We start from the raw sequence: 21,202 nt of genomic DNA on the forward strand, positions 1-21,202 counted from the left end.
TGATTCTGCATTGAAGTCTGGCAGATGGCTGAAGGACTGTAAATTTAACAGCTATGTCACATAGCTGGTTTGAAAATACAACCTTAACTTTCATACCAAGGAGACACTTAACATCACCACACTTACAGTGTAATGTTTATATACTACAGTAGAATTTTGCTAATTATATATAAATTGTTAGGCACTTGAACTTTACTCAGAAACACTTTTTCTTGTGAACAGTAAGCATTAATTGCATGTAAGGTTGATTATGGTAGCTCATGAGGAATTTCTGTGTTTTAATGCAGGAACTGCAGCAAGCGATAATGGAAGACATGGTACGGTTAGGGAAGGAGAGTGGGCTTCACTCCTTTGAGCAGGTAAAATGAAACATTCAGTGTAGTCAGACAGGCAATTTCTCTGTATAGAAGAGGGATTTGTCAGCATTTAAGATGTTACTACAGATCTTTGTTGCAGCTGTACATGATATTTTTGGAAAGAGCTTTATTGCTGGCAATTTGTATTTATTCCTGTGGAAAAATGTATTTGCTGTGATTCTGCTTCGCACCCATGTTTGAAATTTGAATTAAATTTAGTGAAAGTTGTGGGAGCAGAGGTCAAAATCTAAATTGGGGACATGGATAATCTCCAGACTGACAACCAGAAGTCAAGATAAACATCTGTAGGAGGTCTTGACTTTTCTGCCACTGAAAGCTCTGTTAGAAATTGGGTCAGTAATTACTACTCTTATACCTGACCTTGAAATGCTGCTGGTTTCTTTATTTTCAGTCTGAGCACTAGTTCTTCCCTGTTTGTGTAAATATTTCTGCAACAGAACTACAAACACTTCAGAAGGGGAGATCTGAAATCAACCATGGATTACACAGCATTAAAAACACAGAAAAATTATACACCCCGTTTTAAAATGTCAAATGTTTATTTCTTTTTTTAAATCATTACATATAATTAGCAAGGGCCTTTTTGCTTTTCTTTAAACTGTTTCTGGCTGATAATTCTAATGAGTAATTCACTGTATTGGAGTGGAGCAGAAGCATCATTGAACATACCCCTGTTATTCTTAGTTTCTCAGTTACCTATGCAAATGAAATGATAGCAAAAAGACCTTTATTTAAAAATAATTCAGGATAAAGCATAGTTTTTAATGCACATAATTATCTGTGCTAATAAATCTTGTTTGCCTCTGCCATGGCTTTCACGGTATGAAATATACTCAAGTAATCGATTTCACCAGCAGTTTTCAATTAATAAAGTATGAAGTACTGAGGAAAGCCTTGTCATCTAAAAATTGGAATAAAATAATAATAGAATAGAATAAAAAATAATTATCCACAGATACTGTGGCTAGTGTTCATGTGGGATGAGATCCCCTGATTATGGGGATACACTTTATCATGCCCATCCTTGTCTGCAGCTTCGATTTCTGCCTTGGGAATGACAAGAGTGGCGTCTATAACCATCAGCTTACAGGACCTGAAAGCTAGTGCAGCAAACAGGGGAGCATTAATAGCACGAACCTGATTTATGAAGGACTGCATGGGGGTAGGACCTGGACCACGATGCTTGCAGGGAAAGATGAATTGCATACGTAAGGAATAGAAAATGGATTTGCAGCCTATATGGCTGCAACTCCCAGCCAAACAAACTGCAAAGCAGTCTGGCTTGGGGAATCACAAAAGCAGCAGATGGCTGGGGAATTTTATCTTAAATCAGTGTACTCTGACCAGTCACGCAGCAGTTTTCTGCTTTCTCCCACACCAGCACGGGAAGGAAGAGCTCACTCCCATCTGTGCTGCCAAGCTCCCCACTGTGCTCAGAACCACTGCCTCAAACAAGGGCAGCCTTGTGAAATGACATTTGCACAGGCTAAAAGATTTGTATCACTTTAATTATTTAAAGATGATCATCATGTGCACGCTTTGGGCCTGCAAAATGATAATTTTGCAAGATTGAATCAGTGCCGTTTACTTTTGCAGTGGGATTGAGGTTTTCTAGCATAACTCCCTGCCCTCTCCCCCACTGCCTTTCAACGGTATGAAACTGCAGTGATGACATCACACTGTCCCTTGTGCACTGCCTTGCTGTGCTCTGGCCTCGCTTTCATATGGAAAATAAGTTTATGTGCTCATTCTCTTGGAGAGCTCCCTTCTGTGGGCAGGGGACGGAAATCCTGGGGACTCAGTGGAAGAGTGCCCTAGACTTGAGGCACCACTGAAGGGAAGCACAGCAAAAAAGTTGATGTTTATTCAATGTGATGCCTGTAACCTTTGCTATAAATATATTCCTCTTTTATTTTAGGTCAAAGCCATTTATATTCACTCTGACATGTTCTCAGTGCAAAACGGTTTGTTGACACCAACATTAAAGGCTAAGAGACCAGAACTCAGAGATTACTTCAAAAAACAAATAGAAGAGCTATATTCAAGCATCTCCATCTGAAATCACTGGAAGAATCTTCTGAGTAATGGACTTCATAGCAATATTAGAACAATACTCAAAAAGTACAGAGCCAGAATGACGCTGCTGAAATGGATAAGCATCTGAATCTTACATTTGAGCCTTTCATTTTTCCGGGATTTCATCACTAACCATATTTTCCCTTCTTTTTGCCATCAGGTGTGATACAATTTCTTTTTTACTCTAGGTACACAGTAAGGCACTACTAAAAGTTATGCTAAATTGCCACAAAATACACAGAAATTTCAATCTATGACCAAGTAAATTATGGAAGCATATCTTATAAATAACCACAAACATTTCTAATTAAAATAGGGAAAATTTCAGGTATGTCTGTTGATATTTGATTGTATATAACCTAATATATTAGAAACTAAAATAATAAATAATTCAATATTGTTATCTACCTCAAATAATCAGTGATTGATGGTGAAAGTAAAAGTCTATTTTCTCTGATTTGGAACTTCAAGGTGGATATTGGTTTATATAGTAAGTAATAGTGGTTATATTTTTCAGGACATAAATGACATTGATTTAATTTAATCATTAATGACTTAACAATCAGAACAGAAATAAGAAGTAATTTCCCACTATTTGGACTTAATAGACCTATTAGTATATTACATCTAATGGATTAATGTTACTTTGAAATTAAAGGAACAGGGTAAGAAGTAATAGCATAGATTTCCCTCTATTTCCTTTTCATCCAAACACAGTTTATCTGTGGTATGCAGATTCTGCATTAGGGCTCCTTCAGTCCAGTGCACTCACAGACATCTGAACTGCTCAAACTGAGAAGGTTGCAAAAGCATCACTGGCTCTGTGGTAGCTTTAGGTGGGAGTTCATGATAATCCATATGCTCCCAATCCCTAATTTATTACTTCACACATTGCTAATAATGTGTAGTCCAGCTGGACTAACTCCTGTTCAGAATCAGCGCTGAAGAAATGGAGCACAATGAATAAGCTGTGATTCTGGAGGGGCTTAGCAAAATGAAAGGGTTTGGGAAAGGCTAGCCCGAGGTGCAGCAGCGGAGGGCATCCTTTGTCTGGCCATGGAAGGGGAAGGAATACTGCCCCAAAAGATTCATGGGGATGGGCTAAAGGCTGTGTTAGCCATCGCTGTGCAAGACATCATTGTATGGCAGAACAATGGACGTGGTGGCAGAAAGGCCTGGTACGAGAATGTCTTTATTGTGAGACATCTGGAAGCATCAAGTCCCATTGGCATCACTTCCAATGGCCTCTCTGGAATAACCAGCAAGTTGTCTGGATAAAACAGATTTCTGTGGTCATCAGAAAGGGGATAAGTCTCACAAGAATTAGGAACAGGCTCTAGAGCTCTCTCGGTACAAAGCACGGTACAAGGGAAAAGAGAAAACTGTCATGTCAAGTTGCTTGAATACTTGGACTGTTGATGGCTTCTTTCTGCTAAACAGGGTCCTAAATATCTGTGTATTTTACTAGCTGATGTTGGCTGCACCAGTGCATACTAGCATGGAGCTCTGGCTGCTGAATCTTTGCTAGGACAGTGGAAGCACACTTTCTTTCTTATGCTGGAATCCACTGTAGACTTTTGAAGCTAAAAGTTTAAATTTTTAATATAAACAGTATCTTATTTTCTCTCTGAAGTTCTGGTGCATGCTTCCAAATGAAATAAATCAAATTAATAAGTTAGTGTTATACAAAGACTGATTTATTGCAGTGATTTCAGAATAAAATGATACATAGGAAACCATATCAGTAACATAATGACTCAAAGGATGTGGCAGTTTGATTTATCAAATGTGCGTTTGTCTGAATCCCTTTATACACCTGATTCCTCATTTGATTTCAGTGCAATGACTCATATCAGTCCAATGGAAGTAAAGAAATAGCTGAGCTCTTATGGGGGTCATCATTTTTCACCAATGTGTGCATCCCTGGGGAATTTGCATGGGCCATGTCAACAGAGGATAGGGATTATTGCATAAAATCTGGCTCTTTAGGTCAAGTCATAAAGGATTTTTATCTCAGTGGACTTTAGTTCATATCCGTTTTGTATCAGCCAAAAGATAGTGATTACATACACAGCCTTCAAAGCAATGGAGAACTAAATTCACTACAATTTCCCGTCTGTTTTAATGCAACAGTTTTAAAATAAAAACCTCGAAACCCATGTCATCTAAGGAAGTAAAGCTGTTTTTCACTGATATTTTTTTGTCATTTGAATTTAATTTACTTTTCTCCTAAGATGATTTCAGGGTTTTTGAGACAACTAAACTCTGCATAAGTATAGAACATCCCAATGAGTTTATTTACAGCTTAGATGGCTTTTATTTTTACATATATAATGCTGAATAATGTATCTATATTCTTCTTTTGGTATTTGATGCAAAATGTCAGATGCATTAGAGCCAAACATAAGAACACCAAAAGAATAAGAAAGAAAAGATGCAGACTTGGCCACACTTGGATGATGCAAAATCTGAGTTGATTTTTGTCACACCAAAGGTGTGAATGACTTCAGAACTTGTAAAAAAAATATATAAATCAACTAAAAGCTCTCTTTTATACTTGCATAATCAGATTTTCCTCTGCAGGTCACTTGCCATAATAATAACAATGTTGTAAGAGATCAACACCTAAAAAAGAGACATAGATATGGCATGAGCTAGGTTCAATCCTGCTTCTCTTCAAATTCCAGGAATATTTATTTTGTATTAAGCCTTCTTAAACTGAAATACTTCTTGGGACCACCAGAGACCACCAAGGACAAAATCCTCAGGACTGTCACATAACCAGTTGTTTGTTTGTTTGTTTGTTTTTTGGTGGGTTTTTTCCTTCCTGTTGTTGTTGTTTTTTGTTGTTTGTTTTTTGGGTTTTTTGCTTGTGTTTTGTTTTGCTTTTTTTTGTTTGTGGTTTTTTTTGTTGCTGGGGTTTTGGGTTTTGGGGGAGGTGGTTTTTTTTTTTTTAGTTTCTATTATTCATCTTAAAGAGTGGTGACTCCTTTTGCAGTCATTTTTACAGTTGCAGTACTGCACTTTCGGACACATTAAACATGGGAGGTTTTTCCTGGGCCTCGTGCTATGCCTGTGGAATCACTGGAAGACTGTCTTACACATAAAAAACCAGAATAAAATAAAATTTTCAGGAAGAGACTCTTGCTTAATTATATATTTTGTCTGTTCTTTGCTTGATATAATACACAGAGAAAAATCTGCTCTGCCAAAATACACAGTGAGAGCAAAAACCAGACCAGAGCCTTTAACCCCATGTGGGCAGGAAATACATGGAATAATTCTGTCCCGAAAGGCACATTTGCAGGTTGAAGTGCTTGATGCACACAAGGTAAGACAGAGACAGTGAGTTTTTATTGATAAAGTACCATTTTGCAATCTGCCCTCACTGTTAGTATCTTTCAGCAGTAGTGAGGTCCAGTCTCATTTTTGTCATGAGTATAAAATTCTCATGTGTAACAAAATAATCTAACCGTAACCTCTGGAATGAAAAAATTAACTTGGATTTTTTTTTTAGTTTTACATGTACTGAAAGCACAAACTGCTGATCTATATGTAAATAAATGCCGTGAGATGAATGTAAAATGGGAAAGAATATACTATTTTTGCATGATAATAGGTTACTTAAAGACCTCTTGATGCCTTAGGAAAAAAATTGAAAAAGCATTTTATTTAGAGGCAATTATATTGGCATACTTTTTGTATCTTTAGTTCACTTTGGTTTCCTTTAGGGGAAAAAAAAATCAGGATTAAATAATTGTTTCTTCTTGGAATTTATGTTCTTCAGTATTTTGCACATTTCGTGGTTTCTATACCACCTTTGCACCTGTGAAACAATGAAACTTTTCAGAGAAGAAATCTGGATGCCTGTAGCCCGGAAGTTTTACATCCCTTGAATTCATCCAAAGAAAAATGTTTTCTGAGGCATCTGGAGTTCCTTAAAGGCCTTCATTTCAGCATTTTATTATGTATTTTAGCAAAGTAAAAGCAGCCAACAAGGCATTTTGGTAAGTGTTGCCTATTGTATTTTCAACTGAAAGTGAAGGGAGGTAAAATGTAACATATTCATTTGTGTAAAAAAAAAAAATCCTGTTATTAAAAAATTTTCAGTTTTGGTACGTTAGCATGTATATCAAAGAGTCATCTATGGAAACTTTTGTAAAGAACTAAATTCTCACCTTTCTCAAAACTGCTCGTAAGATTTTCTTGTGGACTGACATAAAAGTTCTTTTATAAAATCTGTTGTTCCTCCAGCACTTTGTCCTCACCATCGGTATGAAGTAATTCGGAATGTCTTCCTAAACCAAATGTGTTGGAAAAATTAGAAATTATGTAAAAAAAAAAAAGATGACGAAATGCATATATTGGGACATAAAACTGATTTTAGCAATCTCCTATGAAAACAAATTGTTGCAAAGTTCTCTGAAGATGCAGCGGTCTTTCTGCAATGGTTTCATTCTTAAATTTTAGATCAGTAATATAACAAATGTATATGCTTGTTTAATATGAACTGACAATTGGGAATGCATAGTATTTTTTTCAGACTGTGTCTAAATCAATAAAGTTTCAAAGCATTCAGGCTCCATTCTGGTTTGTGCGCATTTGTGTCTCCCTTCACTTGGAAATCCAGAAATGCCTGAAAGCGCCCAAAGCCAGGTTGGATAGGGCTTGAAACAACCTGGTGTAGCAGAAGGTGTCCCTGCCCTTGGCAGGGTGCTGGAACAGGATTATATTTGGGGTCCCTTCAATCCAAATCATTCTGTGATTCTATGCGCTCCGTTTTGTCAGGTAACGAAGCAACGAGATTCCTCCTCTCTACAAACTGAAGCTAAAACACGGGGTCGGATCAGTACAGGGATTATCACACACACCATTTATTTACTCCGTTTACCCTGTGAGGGCTGAGCCGCTGGTGCAGGTTGCCGTGAGAGCGCCCCTGCCCTCAGCGCTCCCGCGACCCTCACGGGGCCGCTCCCTCACACCAGGGCGCGTGCGGCCGCCCCGCGCATGCGCGCTGGCGCTGGGGAGACGGGGCCGCCTGAGGGGCCGCGGGCGGGGGCGGCTGCGGTGGGCGGGTTGCCATGGAGCGGGCCGGCGGGCTCCACGTTCCCTGCATCGGGAAGGCAGCGCGGAAGAAGCGTCGCGCGTCCCCTCTGCCGGGGGCGGCCGCTCTCCCGGGCAGCCGGGCCCGTGTCTCTCAGATGTGCCGGCGGCGCCTGTTCGGGAGCGCGGGGCCTCGCGGGCCCGAGCCTGCCTGTAAGCGCCTCCTCCGGGCGGCGGCGCAGGTTGGGGTGCAGGAGGCTGGGCCGGTAACGGCGGGAAAGGGTAGCGGAAAAAGGGCCCTGCGCTGTGCTTTGTCCGCTGTGTTCTCGGGCGTAAAGATGCTGGGGAAGGTAGTCTGGCCAAGGTTTTTACCGATACCGTTCCTCCGTGTCCCCTCAAAGGTTTGTTCACTCGTGTGCCCAGCGCAGCGGGTCCTGTGTGAGGTTAGAAAGTAGTTTCTTGTTACCCATGTCCGTCATCGCTTGGAAAAAGCAGACTGCTGTTCTAGAAACAGGAGTGTTCCTTCTATTTTAGCTGCTAGTGAGCAATAGGAAGGATTTTTCCTTCTGTAAACTACGTCCCTTCCATTTAATCGAGCTGGAAGGGAGCACTGAGAAATGGCAAGACGAGAGCTTTGCTTACCTTTGAGAATATTTTAAGAATTGCTTGAAGTCGTTACTCAAAAGGAGCTGCCTTGTTTGTTGAACACAGTGCAAGAGATACCAAACTGAGAATTAGAGACCTGTTAAGGGAAAAATGCAGTTCAAGGAAAGAGTTGGGAATCAAGTGAAGCCTGACAGAGTATGGGGAAGACGGAATGTCTTGATCTTAGGCTGATCTTGGTAATTTAAAAGTAAAGCTTTGCTGTTAGAGGGTATAGCAAACATTTGTTATTGCCTTGTTCCTGCTCTGCTGGCTCCTGCTCTTGGATGTATTTAGTGCTCCTGTGCACAGGACTGGGTGCAAGCAGCTGCCTGGAGGTCTTCCATATGCTTGAAAAGGAGAAGGAAAAGGATGAGTCCTGGCTTGTCCTTCATCGTCCTGTGCTGAATTCCCAGGAAGCTTCAGCTGAAGGGCTGTGTGTCACCGTGGGGAAATGCAGTGACTCAGACCCAGGTTTTAGTGTGGGGATGGATGTTCCTTTGTGGTCATAAAAGTGTAGCTCTAGAAAGTTTGACAGTTTCTAGCTCTTGGATAATGAAAGCAAAGCACAAAGCTAAATGACTTATAAAGTTGGTTTAGGATAAGAAAATATGTCTCTGAAATTTGCTCATTGCTGATTAATTGTGTCATTAATGCCATTTTGGATTATATACAGTGAGGACTAGTTTATGTAGAAATCCTTGATACGCCTAATAAACTCCATTTAAAACTGATTTGTACTCAAACTACTTTGAGTCAAGGTAAAGGTTGCTTCCAAGGTGGTGGGTTTTTTTCCTTTTAATCAACAGGTTTCTAAAACACAAGAAGTATTTCTTTAAGTCTGCTTTTTGTCTTGTCCTGATATACTGCTGAAAAAAGCAAATTAATATTTTACATTGTTTGTGATAATAGGGTCAAAAACTGTAGAAGGTGGGAACAGCTAATAGTTCCCTGTTAGAAATAATAATATAAATTTCATGTTGAAATTATCATTACTGAACTAAGTATTTATTCTCTAGGCCTGAATAAAAAGTTCAGTGGGAAAAACCTACCAAAGATTAAAGAAAATGTTGAATATACTGAAGAGAGCTCTTCATACAACCAAAGGTCAGCTAGAACTCATTTAAACACACCATTGTTAAGACTTGGTAGTAAATTATATTGTTTTGCCTTGTGAGATGGCTCTTGGAACAATGCAATCTGAATTATCAGTGCCCTGATGTTTGTCATATTTATTGACACCTCATTTGAGTTGTTGCTTTTGTCTAAAACAGTGTAGCTGTGATTGAACTTGGTTCTGTTCTTCAACTGCAGTAATCAAGCAACTGTCAGAGAAACAACAGACTCCATGATAAAAGAAGAGGAACCAGAGGAAAGCTGTGTACCACAGAAGGTGAGAATGCTGTCTTGCTGTTTATGTACTAGTGATGGAGGATAAATCAGAGAAATGTCATGCATTAAATTCTTTTCCTGTTCAGGTAAAATTTCCTATGAGTTATGTCTGTGTGAGCCCAGATGCCCAGATGCTTTTCAGGCTGAACTTGGTCCTGTATTTTGGATTGCATTTTCTGTGTCTTTGGTCAGAATAAAAGCTGTTGGAGCTACTGGTAGCATGGGAAAACATCCTGGACGAGGCAAGGCTGTAGAAATTGTGTAGTGTGGAAGAGATCTCAGTAGATTGTGATTGTGATTCCAGAGAATTGCTCACTTCTAGGTTAGGCGCAGACCTTTCACAGGTCACTGATGCTCTTTCTTGTGTTCTTGAAACTGGTAAAAACTGGAGGTGGTGGTGCAGAAGTGTTACAGGACAGTTAATACTGCAGGGGCAAGAGAATAGTGAACCAGATGTGTTTGAACTGAAATCTGCTGCGGAATGGGCACAGGTGGTACTGGTATAAAACTATTTTTCTTTAAAATGTTAGCTCTTCTTTAGAGTATACCAATTATGTGCATTTTCTACAAAATGCCTACTTTTGTAGAATCTGCTGCCTATGCATCATAGATGTTTGTATTTACAGAAATGGTGAAGGATTCTGAAAGTGAGGACTGGGTGTCTGAAAAAAGATGAAATCAAAAGACAGTGAAGTTCATCACTTCTGTTCTCATCCAGCAAAGATTGCCGGATCAAATGACGGGATATTTGTCATGAATTTTAGAGCTGTAAGATTGCAGATTTGTTAATGTGCATGAAAAATCCTACTACAAATTACACTGTGAATAGCAGGCTTAAATAGTGAAGTACTAGACAGTGAGTTTTCTCAGCACCTGCTAATGTTGGAATGATATTTAAATGCCTTTCTTTGTCTACATTCAGTTTTCTCAAGTTGTTTGTATTGGTCTTTTAATTTTAGGAATCCAAAATAATCAACTTTGGAAGTAAAGAAAGTTTGAAAAATGCTGACGTGACTTCAAGTGAGTATAATGGCAATACATTATATTATTTAATATATTTTATATCTATACTAAACTAAATGTAAAATTCATAATACAATTTTATTTCTATAAAAGCACTGGTCTTGTACTGTGCTGTTGTTATACTGGTTCTGACTGTGTGATATGAGAAAATGAAGATTTTGATACCCCTGGCTGGACTTCTGCCTCTTACTGCAGCCTGTGGTTGTGCTCACATGAAGTGGTTGTAGGGAGCACAGACAGACCCACAGCACCTGAGACAGCCTGTTGGATACCACATGATCTTGGTTTTATCATTGACAGAACTAGTTGTGGACATGAGTTCTTCAGTTTACTCAAACCTGCATTTCTAAAAGCATGTGACCTATTTAAGAATTACCCTACTGGAGGCTAAGTTCTTCAGTTATGTCTTGGGTGCCTTGGACAAAGAAGATATCTTCTCTTGGCTTATGGTAGTGTATGGAAGTAAATAAAGGATGCCCTTTGCTTCTTTAACTGTATTGTGACTCATTATAAGATACTGACATGACAATATTTAGCTCATTACAGGAGCAAAACTCATAAGGAAATCCTGATGGTTTGTACAAGGTGATAGATTTTTTTTTAGCCACCTTTTTTGTCTCTTTCTCTAGGTACAGAACTTACACTTCCCACAGGTGTTTCCACCGTTCTCCTAGAGTGTTTAGATGAACATACATCTAGCGACAGCCCAAAGACTTATTCATCCCCTGAAACATTCAGAGATGATGATTTGGGTGAGAACTTCTGGGTGATTTTTTTTCAGTTTTATTTGATGTAGAAAATGTGTGGAGACTGTCTACAATAGAAAGACTAGCGGCCTCTCTTGGTGTGACTGACTAGGTTTCATCTTTGCTATAAACCCATACTTAACATGGACTCTGTCCTCTAATCTGATGTGAATCAGGTCCTTGTGTAATTTGAATCCTACTTTAAACCTAAAGTATTCACTGTTGATACAAGTTGTTTATTGGGAATGACCCACAAATGTGTGTTCAGTCAAATTCCTTCCAAACTTTTCTGCAGCTGTTTGAGCCAATACAGTGCTTTAATTTTGCTTTTTAGTTCCTGTCCTGCACATGTGATTGCTTTTAATTTGGTCACAAATTTGATAACTCAGTGCATTTCTGCATACTGAATCTTCACTTACATTTTTTATGTCCAGAACGATTCAATTTTTACTCTGTGGACTTTGGCAAGTACAAGAACTCTACTCTCTTGGATTCCAGCAAAGCAGTGACCATAGATAAGATACCAGAGATCTCAAATCTTTCAGCAATATTAGGTAATGCATTTCTACAATACTTCAGGATATAAACATAGACAAATTTCATTCTGTGAGGAACCTGTATAAAATATGTAATGATCATTTTATGTAAGGTCTGTCTGCATAATGGAGAGCAGCTCCCTGCTAGTGGTCTGTGTTTGCTTCTGATATTGTGCTTTATAAGTTAGTTTGCCTAAAAAATTGTCTGGTCTAAGATGGCACAGCTTTTTCATTTAAAGTTTAGCTTTCATGTTTTGGGTTTTTTTTAGAACCTGTACCAGAGGATTTTCCAGACCAATGCATTAGAAGGTAATTGCTACAGCAGACTCTTTATTGCACCTGAATGTTCAGACTCTTTTGAGAGATACTTTAAAGAAAGGCCAGTACAAATAAGCCTCTGCTCCTGCAAGCACTTCTATGGATTTCAGCTACCTCACTAACTTTGAAATTGGTGGAATTTGAAATTGGTCAGGAAAGAGTTTGCCTTATAGACTTCTAGTTTGGCCTTGCAGCTGTAGGGAAATCAGTGTAAGAGAACTCAAAGATTTTATGGAGGGAGATTACAGTAATTTCACGATTACAAGCCGCGCTGACTATAAGCCGCATCTCTGGGTGTCGGCAAACATTTCGTTCTTTGTCCATACACAAGCTGCACCCAATTATAAGCCTCTCTGTCGTTCGCAGCGAGGACCCACGTGCAACAAAGTTGCCAAATAGTATCAGAATTGCGGGATGGTGGGGTTTACTGGCTCGGCTCGGGCTGTGAGGGCTCGGGGCTGCCAACGGGGCCAGGTGGCCCAGCTCGGTGCTGCCACTCGGCGGGGCCGCTCGGGGCCAGCCGCCGCTGCCACTGGGCTCGCTCGCCCTGGCCCGGCGCTGCACCGCGGTGACTGGGGGGCATGGAGCCCGCTGGCAGCTGCAGCAGTGGTGGGAGGTGGGGATGGAGCCCGCTGGCACCCACGATGGCGACACGCAGGGACGGGAGCCCCCTGAGCCGCAGGGCCAGCATGGGGGAGCGCCCCGCTTCCCCCCGAGCCACGGAGCCAGCAGGAGGGAGCTCCCCTGCCTCCCCCGGGCTGCGCTGCCTGAAGGAGGGAGCTCCCCCGCCTTCCCCCCACCCCCATGCTGCCTGCTCGGAGCCCGACTCCACCCGCCGCAAAACAGAGTAACCAATTTGTAACAATCAGGTAAAGCCGGGTTTTACTGGCAGGTTGCTCTACTCGGCACCTCGGTTTGCACTTCTGGGGTTGGAAGTGTCAGAAAATTATTCACGTATTAGCTGCTCCTGAGTGTAAGCTGCATTTCTGGTGTGGGAGCAAAATTTTAGTCAAAACGTTGCGGCTTGTAATCGTGAAATTACTGTACATTTATTTACAAAATCCTTAAATAAGTTATGCAATTGCACTAATTTGTCTGATTTCATTCAGTCACAGCAAGAGGGCTGTGCTCAGGTGGTCTGGCCAGGCTTGTCTGTGCAGTAGAGTGTGAAGGGTACCTGTTGTCAAGTCTTCATTAAGCCTGACCTTCTGTGCTTGCCCAGAGAAAAATCAGTTTTGAGGCAGGTCTTTTATGTTCTTTAAGAATCATCAGCTTACATGGAGAGCTCCTTTGCTTTGGAATCCTGATGACTTTATAATGTAAATCTTGGGCCAGGTTACTGCCTGTTAATAGTGTTTCCTTATTCAGAATGCATCTGCCAGGAAGTAGAATGGTGTATGTGTGCGTGTGTTGTGCTGGCAGCCTGTTGACACCCTCCTGTTGCTGGGTGCTGGGTTTTCTCTGTGGTGAGGTTTTACCACAGAGAAGGGTCTTCTATATTTGGCCTTGTCACAGAGCTGCCTTCAGGTGCTGACGTAAAAAGCTGAGGAACATGAGTATTTTTCTAAGTACAGCATCATTTCTTTTAACCCTTGTGCTTCTCTTATCAGTCTTATATGCAGATATTTTCATTCATAACATATCAATCAAGTGTTACAGATATCCTCACAATTGATTCTGAATTTTCTTGTGAACCTATTTTCCCCTGCATCCTCCTTAAATGTGTTCTGTCCTAGAATGCTGAAGTGCTAAGTATTTATTGAGTCTTCTATGGGTCATAAATTGCAACAGTCCTCAGGATAAGATGTGTGACTTGATGAACTATCAAATAACTGTAAAGGGTGATTAAGCAACTCTGTAACAATATTTTTTAAAATAAGATTTATCCCTTTTCACTCAACCTATATTTTCCTAGGATTTTCTTATTCATGGGGGTTTTTTTTATTGTTAACATTCATTCAGAATAGTTGTTTTTTTTCTTCTCTTCTAGAGAGAGACCATCAAATTACTATTACAGTTCTTCAACATTAAGCATTTCAACTACGCTGGCAGGTAAAATGTGAAGCAGTTGTACTAACTGTGAGAACTACCAAACTGAAACAATTGCACAGTATCTAAACCAGGCTTCTACTGTGTTATTTGTCCCCAGCACAGACTAAACTCAGTTGTGTCTAGAAGGGAAAGTATAAATTCAAAAATTGTCCCAGCAAATAAGACTTGGTTCTAATTAATATGTTAGCAGAAGAAAACAAAAACAACCAAACAACTAAAGTCTCAGACCCTGAGTTTTCCCGTTTAATCACCCATGATGCTCAATTAAAATTGACATTTCTTATTTACCTTACCCAGGAACACTGTGTCATGCTCTTTACTTGAGTTTATTTCATATCAGCTTCACAAATACATTGAGTCCCTGATGTAACTGCAGTTCGGATCTGTGACCGATACAATTCTGTCTGTGGCCCGGGTACCACATAATTTCCCCATGTTTAATTTGGAGTGTAATGGCAGCAGAAGTTGCCACTGGTAGGGACTACTGTGATTATACAGGTCTCAGGTCCCAGAGTATTTACCCAGCTGTAAATAGCCAGAAGAACATAAGATTAATAAGCAGCCTTGTTTATGGGATGGGAGAGGAGTAAAGCAGTCCTGATGGTGGGGAGAAGGAACCTGGGACTATATTGGAGGGAAGAACTGAGTTTACATGGGTGGCTTTGGAATTATTCCTCTTTGAAAACCATCCTGTAGGACATGGGGTGGAAAGTAGCTGTTGTCTTTGTCTCAAAGTTAATTAATGTGTTGGAAATCTGTCACAGGAAAAAAACTCTGTAAAATAACAGCTGCAAGAGAGAGAACGACAGACCTAAAAAGTTGTATATGCTGTGCTTCACCATTAGGACCGGAAAGCAAGGTGAAAGATCCTAAATAAATCAGCAAGGTTGTATCACAAATTATTTGCTCCTTGTATGAGTGGAGAACTCCACCTAGAGGATTAGTAGTTCCTGCTACTCTTGTAAAGTGGTGTTTGCAGCCAGGGCAGAGTGAAGATGTAGCTTGCCTTTCCCTCTTGACAGAGCAATAATCACGGATGTTCCCAAACTCACTGTTTTTTAGACTGGCTGTGTTAGTGGTGCTGAAATGGGTTATGTAGAGCTTGACTGTGACAGGGAGACTCTTTGGAGTGCTTGCCAGGCTATAGAGATTCACTTTTTAATGCAAACTGTAATTATTTCTCTATTTAGCATGATAATCAAACAACTAAAGCCAAAAGGTTGGAGAAAAAAGAAAGCAGTCTTAATCCCTTAGAAGGTGGTTCATCATCGTTTAGGCAGCTTGATGCCTCAGAAAACGTGTCAGCCAGATCAGAGGGGTTGACAGCCGAAGTTCTGCCAACCAAACCATCAGATGCTGTGGAGGTGAGTATTCCCATTGTGAATCCTGACCAAAAGTTACAATTAAATAGGAGAAGTAGCAGGAAGTGCAACATCTGAAATGTCCGTGCTGTGGTAAACTGTTTGTGTTAATTTTGGAGAGCATAAGACCAAAGAAAACCTTGAATGACAGGAATTCAGTACTTAAATCTGAAGAACTAGTAGTAGGAGTTCTTAAAGTATTGTGTGCTAAGAGAATACTATAAGAGTGATAATAAACAACAAAGACATTGATAGTGAGTTCTTCTCTGGTTTTGTTTTGCAAATGACTTCTACCATGCTAATCATGGAGGAAGATAAAGTCTTAAAAAATCCTTATAATGCTCAGCCTGTAGAGTTAGATGTGTCTATTTGTTTTTTGGTTTTTTTTTTTGAATAATTAAAATCAAACAAATTATTCCTTGTAACACATTCAATTTCTACCCGTATATATGTTACACTACAAATTGCACAACTGAGCAATAAATTCTGGGCAATTAAAAAAACCCAAACAACTCAATCTAGGAATTTGTTATGTATTTTTACAAAGGTAATGTAAAACCAGCAATGGTATCCTTACTTGCACAAAGTCATTGATTCAAAATTGATATTTAAATGCCAGTTTGAATTCTTTGGCACTACAGGTAGTACAGTACTGCCACTTTTGAGCTAGTGCATACTAGATTAATAAACAGAGAACATCAGGGTCTTGTTGAATCCCTAAATTTTTTTTAAGCAATAGAATATCCTTTGCATGCGCCAACAAGCATTAGCCAATCTGTATTGTTGTTTGTTATTTAACTGGATTAATTTGTTATTTAACTGTATATTTTGTGTTTTGATGGAGCTGTAGCTTAGCTTGTCACTGGTGTGTAAAGCCTTACCTGGGGAAGACCTGTTCCTGAATACCACAGGTCCATTTGTAAATTCAAAAGAAATTGTTGTTGCATCTCTGAGCTCAGAAAAAGAAATTACTCCCCAAAGTCTAGAAGAAAAGAATATTTTAAAGGTTCTGATTTTATCATGCTAATTTCTACTGTACTGTATATTTAATCCTTACAGTGTCAAAACTGCTAAAGCTTTGAACTTTCTATCACCCTTTCCAATAGCACATTGACTGTACACAAGTAGTCTTAAATGTTTTCTAGTGACATGCCTTGAATTCTGCATGTAATCTCTAATTTCCCTAGAAGAAAGCTAAAAGAACATTTCTTCAGTGGGAATAGTTGTGTGAATGAAATGTTATTAATCTTTTCAGCCTCTGTGTGACAGACAAGAAATCTGCTCCATTGTTAGAATGTCACCATGCCAGAGGCCTTTCCGGCTCCAGCAAGTTCCAGTTAACTGGAAAGAGATCTGCTTTCCCATAGGAGTGCCTGAAGGTAAAGGAGTATAGACTTGGTTCACTGGGCAGATGCTAACTTGTTAATTGAGTGTTTACTAGTTGCTGGGATTTTTAAAAAGTCTGAATATTTGGAAAAATCGCAAGGCTAAAAAGAGTGAAAGATGCAGAGAACTCTCTGACTTAATAGTGTTCTTGTGCAACAGTGCTTTATTAAAATTGCACTAACATTTTCTCCTCCAAGGATCTTTAGCATAGGAATTAATACAGTCATAGGCTACTTCAGAATTAAGGCCTTACTATTATTCTGTGCTTTATTATTTCTAGGGTGAGTAAGCCTATTCACCACCACTTCTCCACCAAAGTAGTTCAAGTTATCAGTAATGCTTTTATTTAAAAATGATCAGTTTCTCATAAGGTTTCTCTTCTTTTCTCCTGAAACCCTTAACATAGGGAAAGCTCTTTTCTTCACTTCCCAGTTTTTTGTTAAACAAAAATAAACAAAACTGTCTCATCACTTAACACAGGTAAAAGCCACTCCCTTCCCCATCTCTCATGAAGTTTCTTGTTGTACCACTGGATGGCATGTGTCTTCCAGAGTTTAAAGTAGTTCTTCTCCAAGTTTCCTACAAACTGTGTGTCATTTATTCTGTTTTAATTCAATACAGAAGTACTGCGTAAGTGTGGCAACTTTCAAAAATACTCAGTACACAAAAATTTTCATTTGTGTTCTCTTAGGTCCAAATATCTTCCTGCTTTATTACCAGTTATTTGCAGCATCTAGAATGGAGGGAAGTGCTTGTAAGGAAGTGTGTATATGTATTAATTAATGACACTCATCTGATCCTTCTGTACAGATCAAAGACCTGGGATGCTGGGTCATGTGCCCAGGTAGATAGTGGTAATACAGAACACAGGTTGTACCTGGTGGGCAAGTGATTCAGAAATCAGCAAGTAGTGTTGTCACAACAAAAGTTTGGTTTTCTTACTCCTTTTCTAGAGGGTCCTGGTATCAGGAATTAGACCCTGCTGTGGTGGAGGGTTTATGCTGGATATTTTATTCTCTGCTCAAGGAGTCTTTCTGATGATGCTGGTTTTCATTAGGAATGTACATAGGATCAAAACTATTGTTCTCTCCTCACTGGCAAATAAGACCTGCAAGATCCAGATTCTTCCAGACAAATGCTAGCATTGGATGTTTCTAGTGAACATCTGAACAGCTGGTCAGATCACTGAACTTTCTCTTACATGTGAGAATGTACCACTTTACTAATAATGATATATCACTTTTTTTTTTTCTCACAGATACTATTACAAGTACCAAAAACTGGATCTGCCGTAAACAGAAATGAGATTTTTGGCTTTCACCAGGAGTTAATAGAAGAAATTATGGTCTTGCTGCTGTGGCAGGGGGGGAAAACAGAACTCCTAACTAGTAAATAATTGTTGTAATTTTTTTTTTTTGCATTCATGCATATTGTTTGAAGTTTAGTATTACGTATTTCAGTAAACTAAATACTCAGTAAATACTCAAATACTTTGTAGTAAATTATTTTGTACAGCAGCTAGATCCTGTTCTGGGCATTATTCTGTAAGGATTCCATAAAGATGATTCTTCAGTTTTAGATTTTTAAAAAGTGTGACTGAAGAACAGCAGATCAAATTGCTTTAATAGAATTACTGTGGCTCGCTCTCTGCCAAGATTTCTAGTTTTCTCTAGCAGCAGTAGCATCTAAAGATGTGACCCCTGTTTAAGTGTTAACATTCACTGTGGGGGTAACTGCATGTCCTGGGAATGGCTATGAAAGCATTCGTGTACTCTTGGGGACCCAGAAGTCTGCTCCCATTAAACTCCTTGAACGCTGAAGTCTGCAGAACTTTGGAGGTACAGGACTGTGTGTTCTGCTGTAATTTGATTTCTGAACACTAGAACAGGTCATCTTCACCCCATCATCACTGTGAATTGGTTCTTAGTGATCAGCACTGTCACCATTCTGAGCACATCCACTGCCCAGCCACTGCCATCTCAGAGTCCTTCCTGTTTCATCTCAGGTATTTTGTAATATCACATCTCTCAGTCATTGTTTCTTCTAGTGGCTTCAGCCTTAGAGAAAGTAAATACCTTACATGAAACCTTGGTGGGAAAAACCCTTTTATAGCTGAACTGTTTGAAGAGATGGATATTGATGTTCTGTATTTTCAGGTTACTGTTCACACTGTGTCCACACAAGTCAAATTCCCAGTGCTTCCAGTTCAGCTTGTGGATTGTTAATTAATAAATGTTCTTAATGTGCTGAATGTGTCAGAAAACTCTGTCAAGAAGACATTTTTTTCCACTTGAATTCATTAAACATTAAAGTAATTTGGACCCTTACAGTGTTCTCACTACAAAATCCTTTACTCAGACTTTATCTGGACAAAAAGGAAGTTTTTCAATGTTTCAGAATGCTAGTATGGCTTTCAAAAGCCTGAGTTTGTTTCCCAGTGTTACCACCCTGGAAAATAGGTCTGTATTTCCAAGAAGAGCATGACAAGAAGACATACAAAACCCACACATGTAGTTTGACTGCATTTGAAAAAGTTCTGCGAAAGTTCAAACCCTGATCTTTTCCCCATTGCTCCGGGGTAGAAGGAAGTGCAAATAATTGCTGCTGGATTAGTTTGTGAACAAGTATTATATAAACATTCTAAATGGCTCAAGGTTAAAAATTATGCCATTAAGCTATTTTTCTTTTAAGCATTAGTAGAATGAGTTCTGCCAATAACTTCTTGGAGTTCTGTCAGGTATGCTTTTAATTATCAATATCCCTGTTCTTGCAAATACCAAGTAACTAGTAATTATGCAAGAATCTAGAGCCCCTAGGAGACAAGAGGTGAGGTCCTTGATGTAGCTTTAAGCAAAATTAAAAGTTACATATTTAGTAAGTTGTGTTTTTGATGATTATTCAAGTAAAGGATGGTCCAGAATAAAGATATATTTATTGTAAGGGCATTCTGGAAATTACAGGAAAAAATCCTTATTTTGCTCCAGGCCATTTGGTAGTGCTATACAAAGAGAATAATGCTGGCAAACTAATTGGAAGGTACAAGAGAGGAAAATATGGTCTGTAACTAGAATTGGCGGTAGCTGCCTGAATATTGCTGGGGTTTGCTTTTGTTTTTCTTGATGTGATGAGGCTGTATAGGACAGAAATATCATGAACCACAATCTCTTGTCCTTCCCTTCAGTTATGAAAGCATTGCTTCCTATCATCTTTTGTCTGACTCTTAGAGAAACTGTAATTAATTACCAGGCTAGCTCTTTGCCCCAGGGAAGGAAATTAATTTTGAGGCTGCAACAATCTCTACTCTTGTTCTGCTGTTCTCAAAGGAAAGGCATTTTCCCATAGTTTGGTTTTCAGCTGAAAAATTGCTACATAAAATTTCATTCAGAATGGAAATTAGCTCTTCTATATTGGTAGATAAAGGTTATGGGTCATGGCTATGTAATGGGTAGGACAGAGGAGGCTATTTGTGCAGTGATTCGGAAGAAGTATCTGTTCAGTGTCACCAGGGCGGCTCTGTCACATCCCAGGCCTGAATGGAATTGCTTCAGTCAGTCCATGCAAGAACTCTGATAATCCTTTATCACCATGAATTGTGGATGGCAGATGCATGTTGAGTAAATGTATTATACATAAATCTGTAAGAGGTTTTTCATTAACACTATTCAGTTATTCTTGTTATCTGAAGTGCACTTCTAGAAGACTTTGACTCCAAGTACTCAGAGATGGTGTGGGAGATGTTTCTTGTACTGGAGTGCTACAACGGTACATGTACAGGCTGGTGGAGAATAAAGCCTTACATGCAAGTGGTTCTGGTGTGGTTCATAGTCTTTAGACTAGAAGAGAGATGTCTGGGGCCCAAATCAAAATATGCTGAATGTATACATAAGTTCACTTACATTTAAAGGGACTCCATCAGCTTGAATTGTAATGCACTTGAGCTTAGGTAAATCTTCATTGCTCTAAGTTGTGAAACTATTGAAAGCTGAGTTACATATCCTGGCCAAAATTCTATTATTTTGTTTTGTTCCCTGAGGACTTTTTAAGACTGTATTTATGTGCTCCTCTTGAAGCCAGGAGGCTTCCACATGGTGAAAGGATGTAAAGACTGGTCATGTAAAAATCTGTGGTAGGCATGTGTGTCTTCTGTACAGAACAAGGGGGAAAAGATGCATTTAAACATTAATTCCTGTTTTGTGTTAGAATTGTCTACAACTTCTGGTAGATGGAAAACAAAGTTCCTACAGATGGGT

General features: G+C 39.4%; 2 protein-coding genes across 6 annotated transcripts in view; both read left to right on the forward strand.

The window, feature by feature from the left end:
* The window catches only part of ACSL6 (acyl-CoA synthetase long chain family member 6), a 56,838-nt gene extending 52,190 nt beyond the window's left edge, over nucleotides 1-4,648 (forward strand). For all 5 annotated transcript variants that reach the window (XM_033073575.2, XM_033073580.2, XM_033073576.2 and 2 more), the window contains 2 exons: nucleotides 288-359; nucleotides 2,296-4,648. In XM_033073575.2, coding sequence (XP_032929466.1) covers nucleotides 288-359; nucleotides 2,296-2,436 — 213 coding nt within the window. In that variant the 3' untranslated portion in view covers nucleotides 2,437-4,648. The remainder of the gene's footprint in view (nucleotides 1-287; nucleotides 360-2,295) is intronic.
* Nucleotides 4,649-7,460: 2,812 nt separating this feature from the next.
* Nucleotides 7,461-19,279, forward strand: MEIKIN (meiotic kinetochore factor). Its single transcript, XM_033073450.2, is given in 13 exon segments — nucleotides 7,461-7,515; nucleotides 7,518-7,709; nucleotides 9,158-9,245; nucleotides 9,453-9,531; nucleotides 10,490-10,550; nucleotides 11,183-11,305; nucleotides 11,734-11,853; nucleotides 12,105-12,144; nucleotides 14,144-14,205; nucleotides 14,970-15,064; nucleotides 15,396-15,569; nucleotides 16,822-16,945; nucleotides 18,211-19,279. Coding segments are annotated over 13 exon segments (1,260 nt in total). The 3' UTR covers nucleotides 18,258-19,279.
* Nucleotides 19,280-21,202: the final 1,923 nt, after the last annotated feature.

Source organism: Catharus ustulatus, chromosome 15 (genome assembly GCF_009819885.2).
Source record: "Catharus ustulatus isolate bCatUst1 chromosome 15, bCatUst1.pri.v2, whole genome shotgun sequence".
In the NCBI taxonomy this organism is placed as follows: Eukaryota; Metazoa; Chordata; class Aves; order Passeriformes; family Turdidae; genus Catharus; species Catharus ustulatus.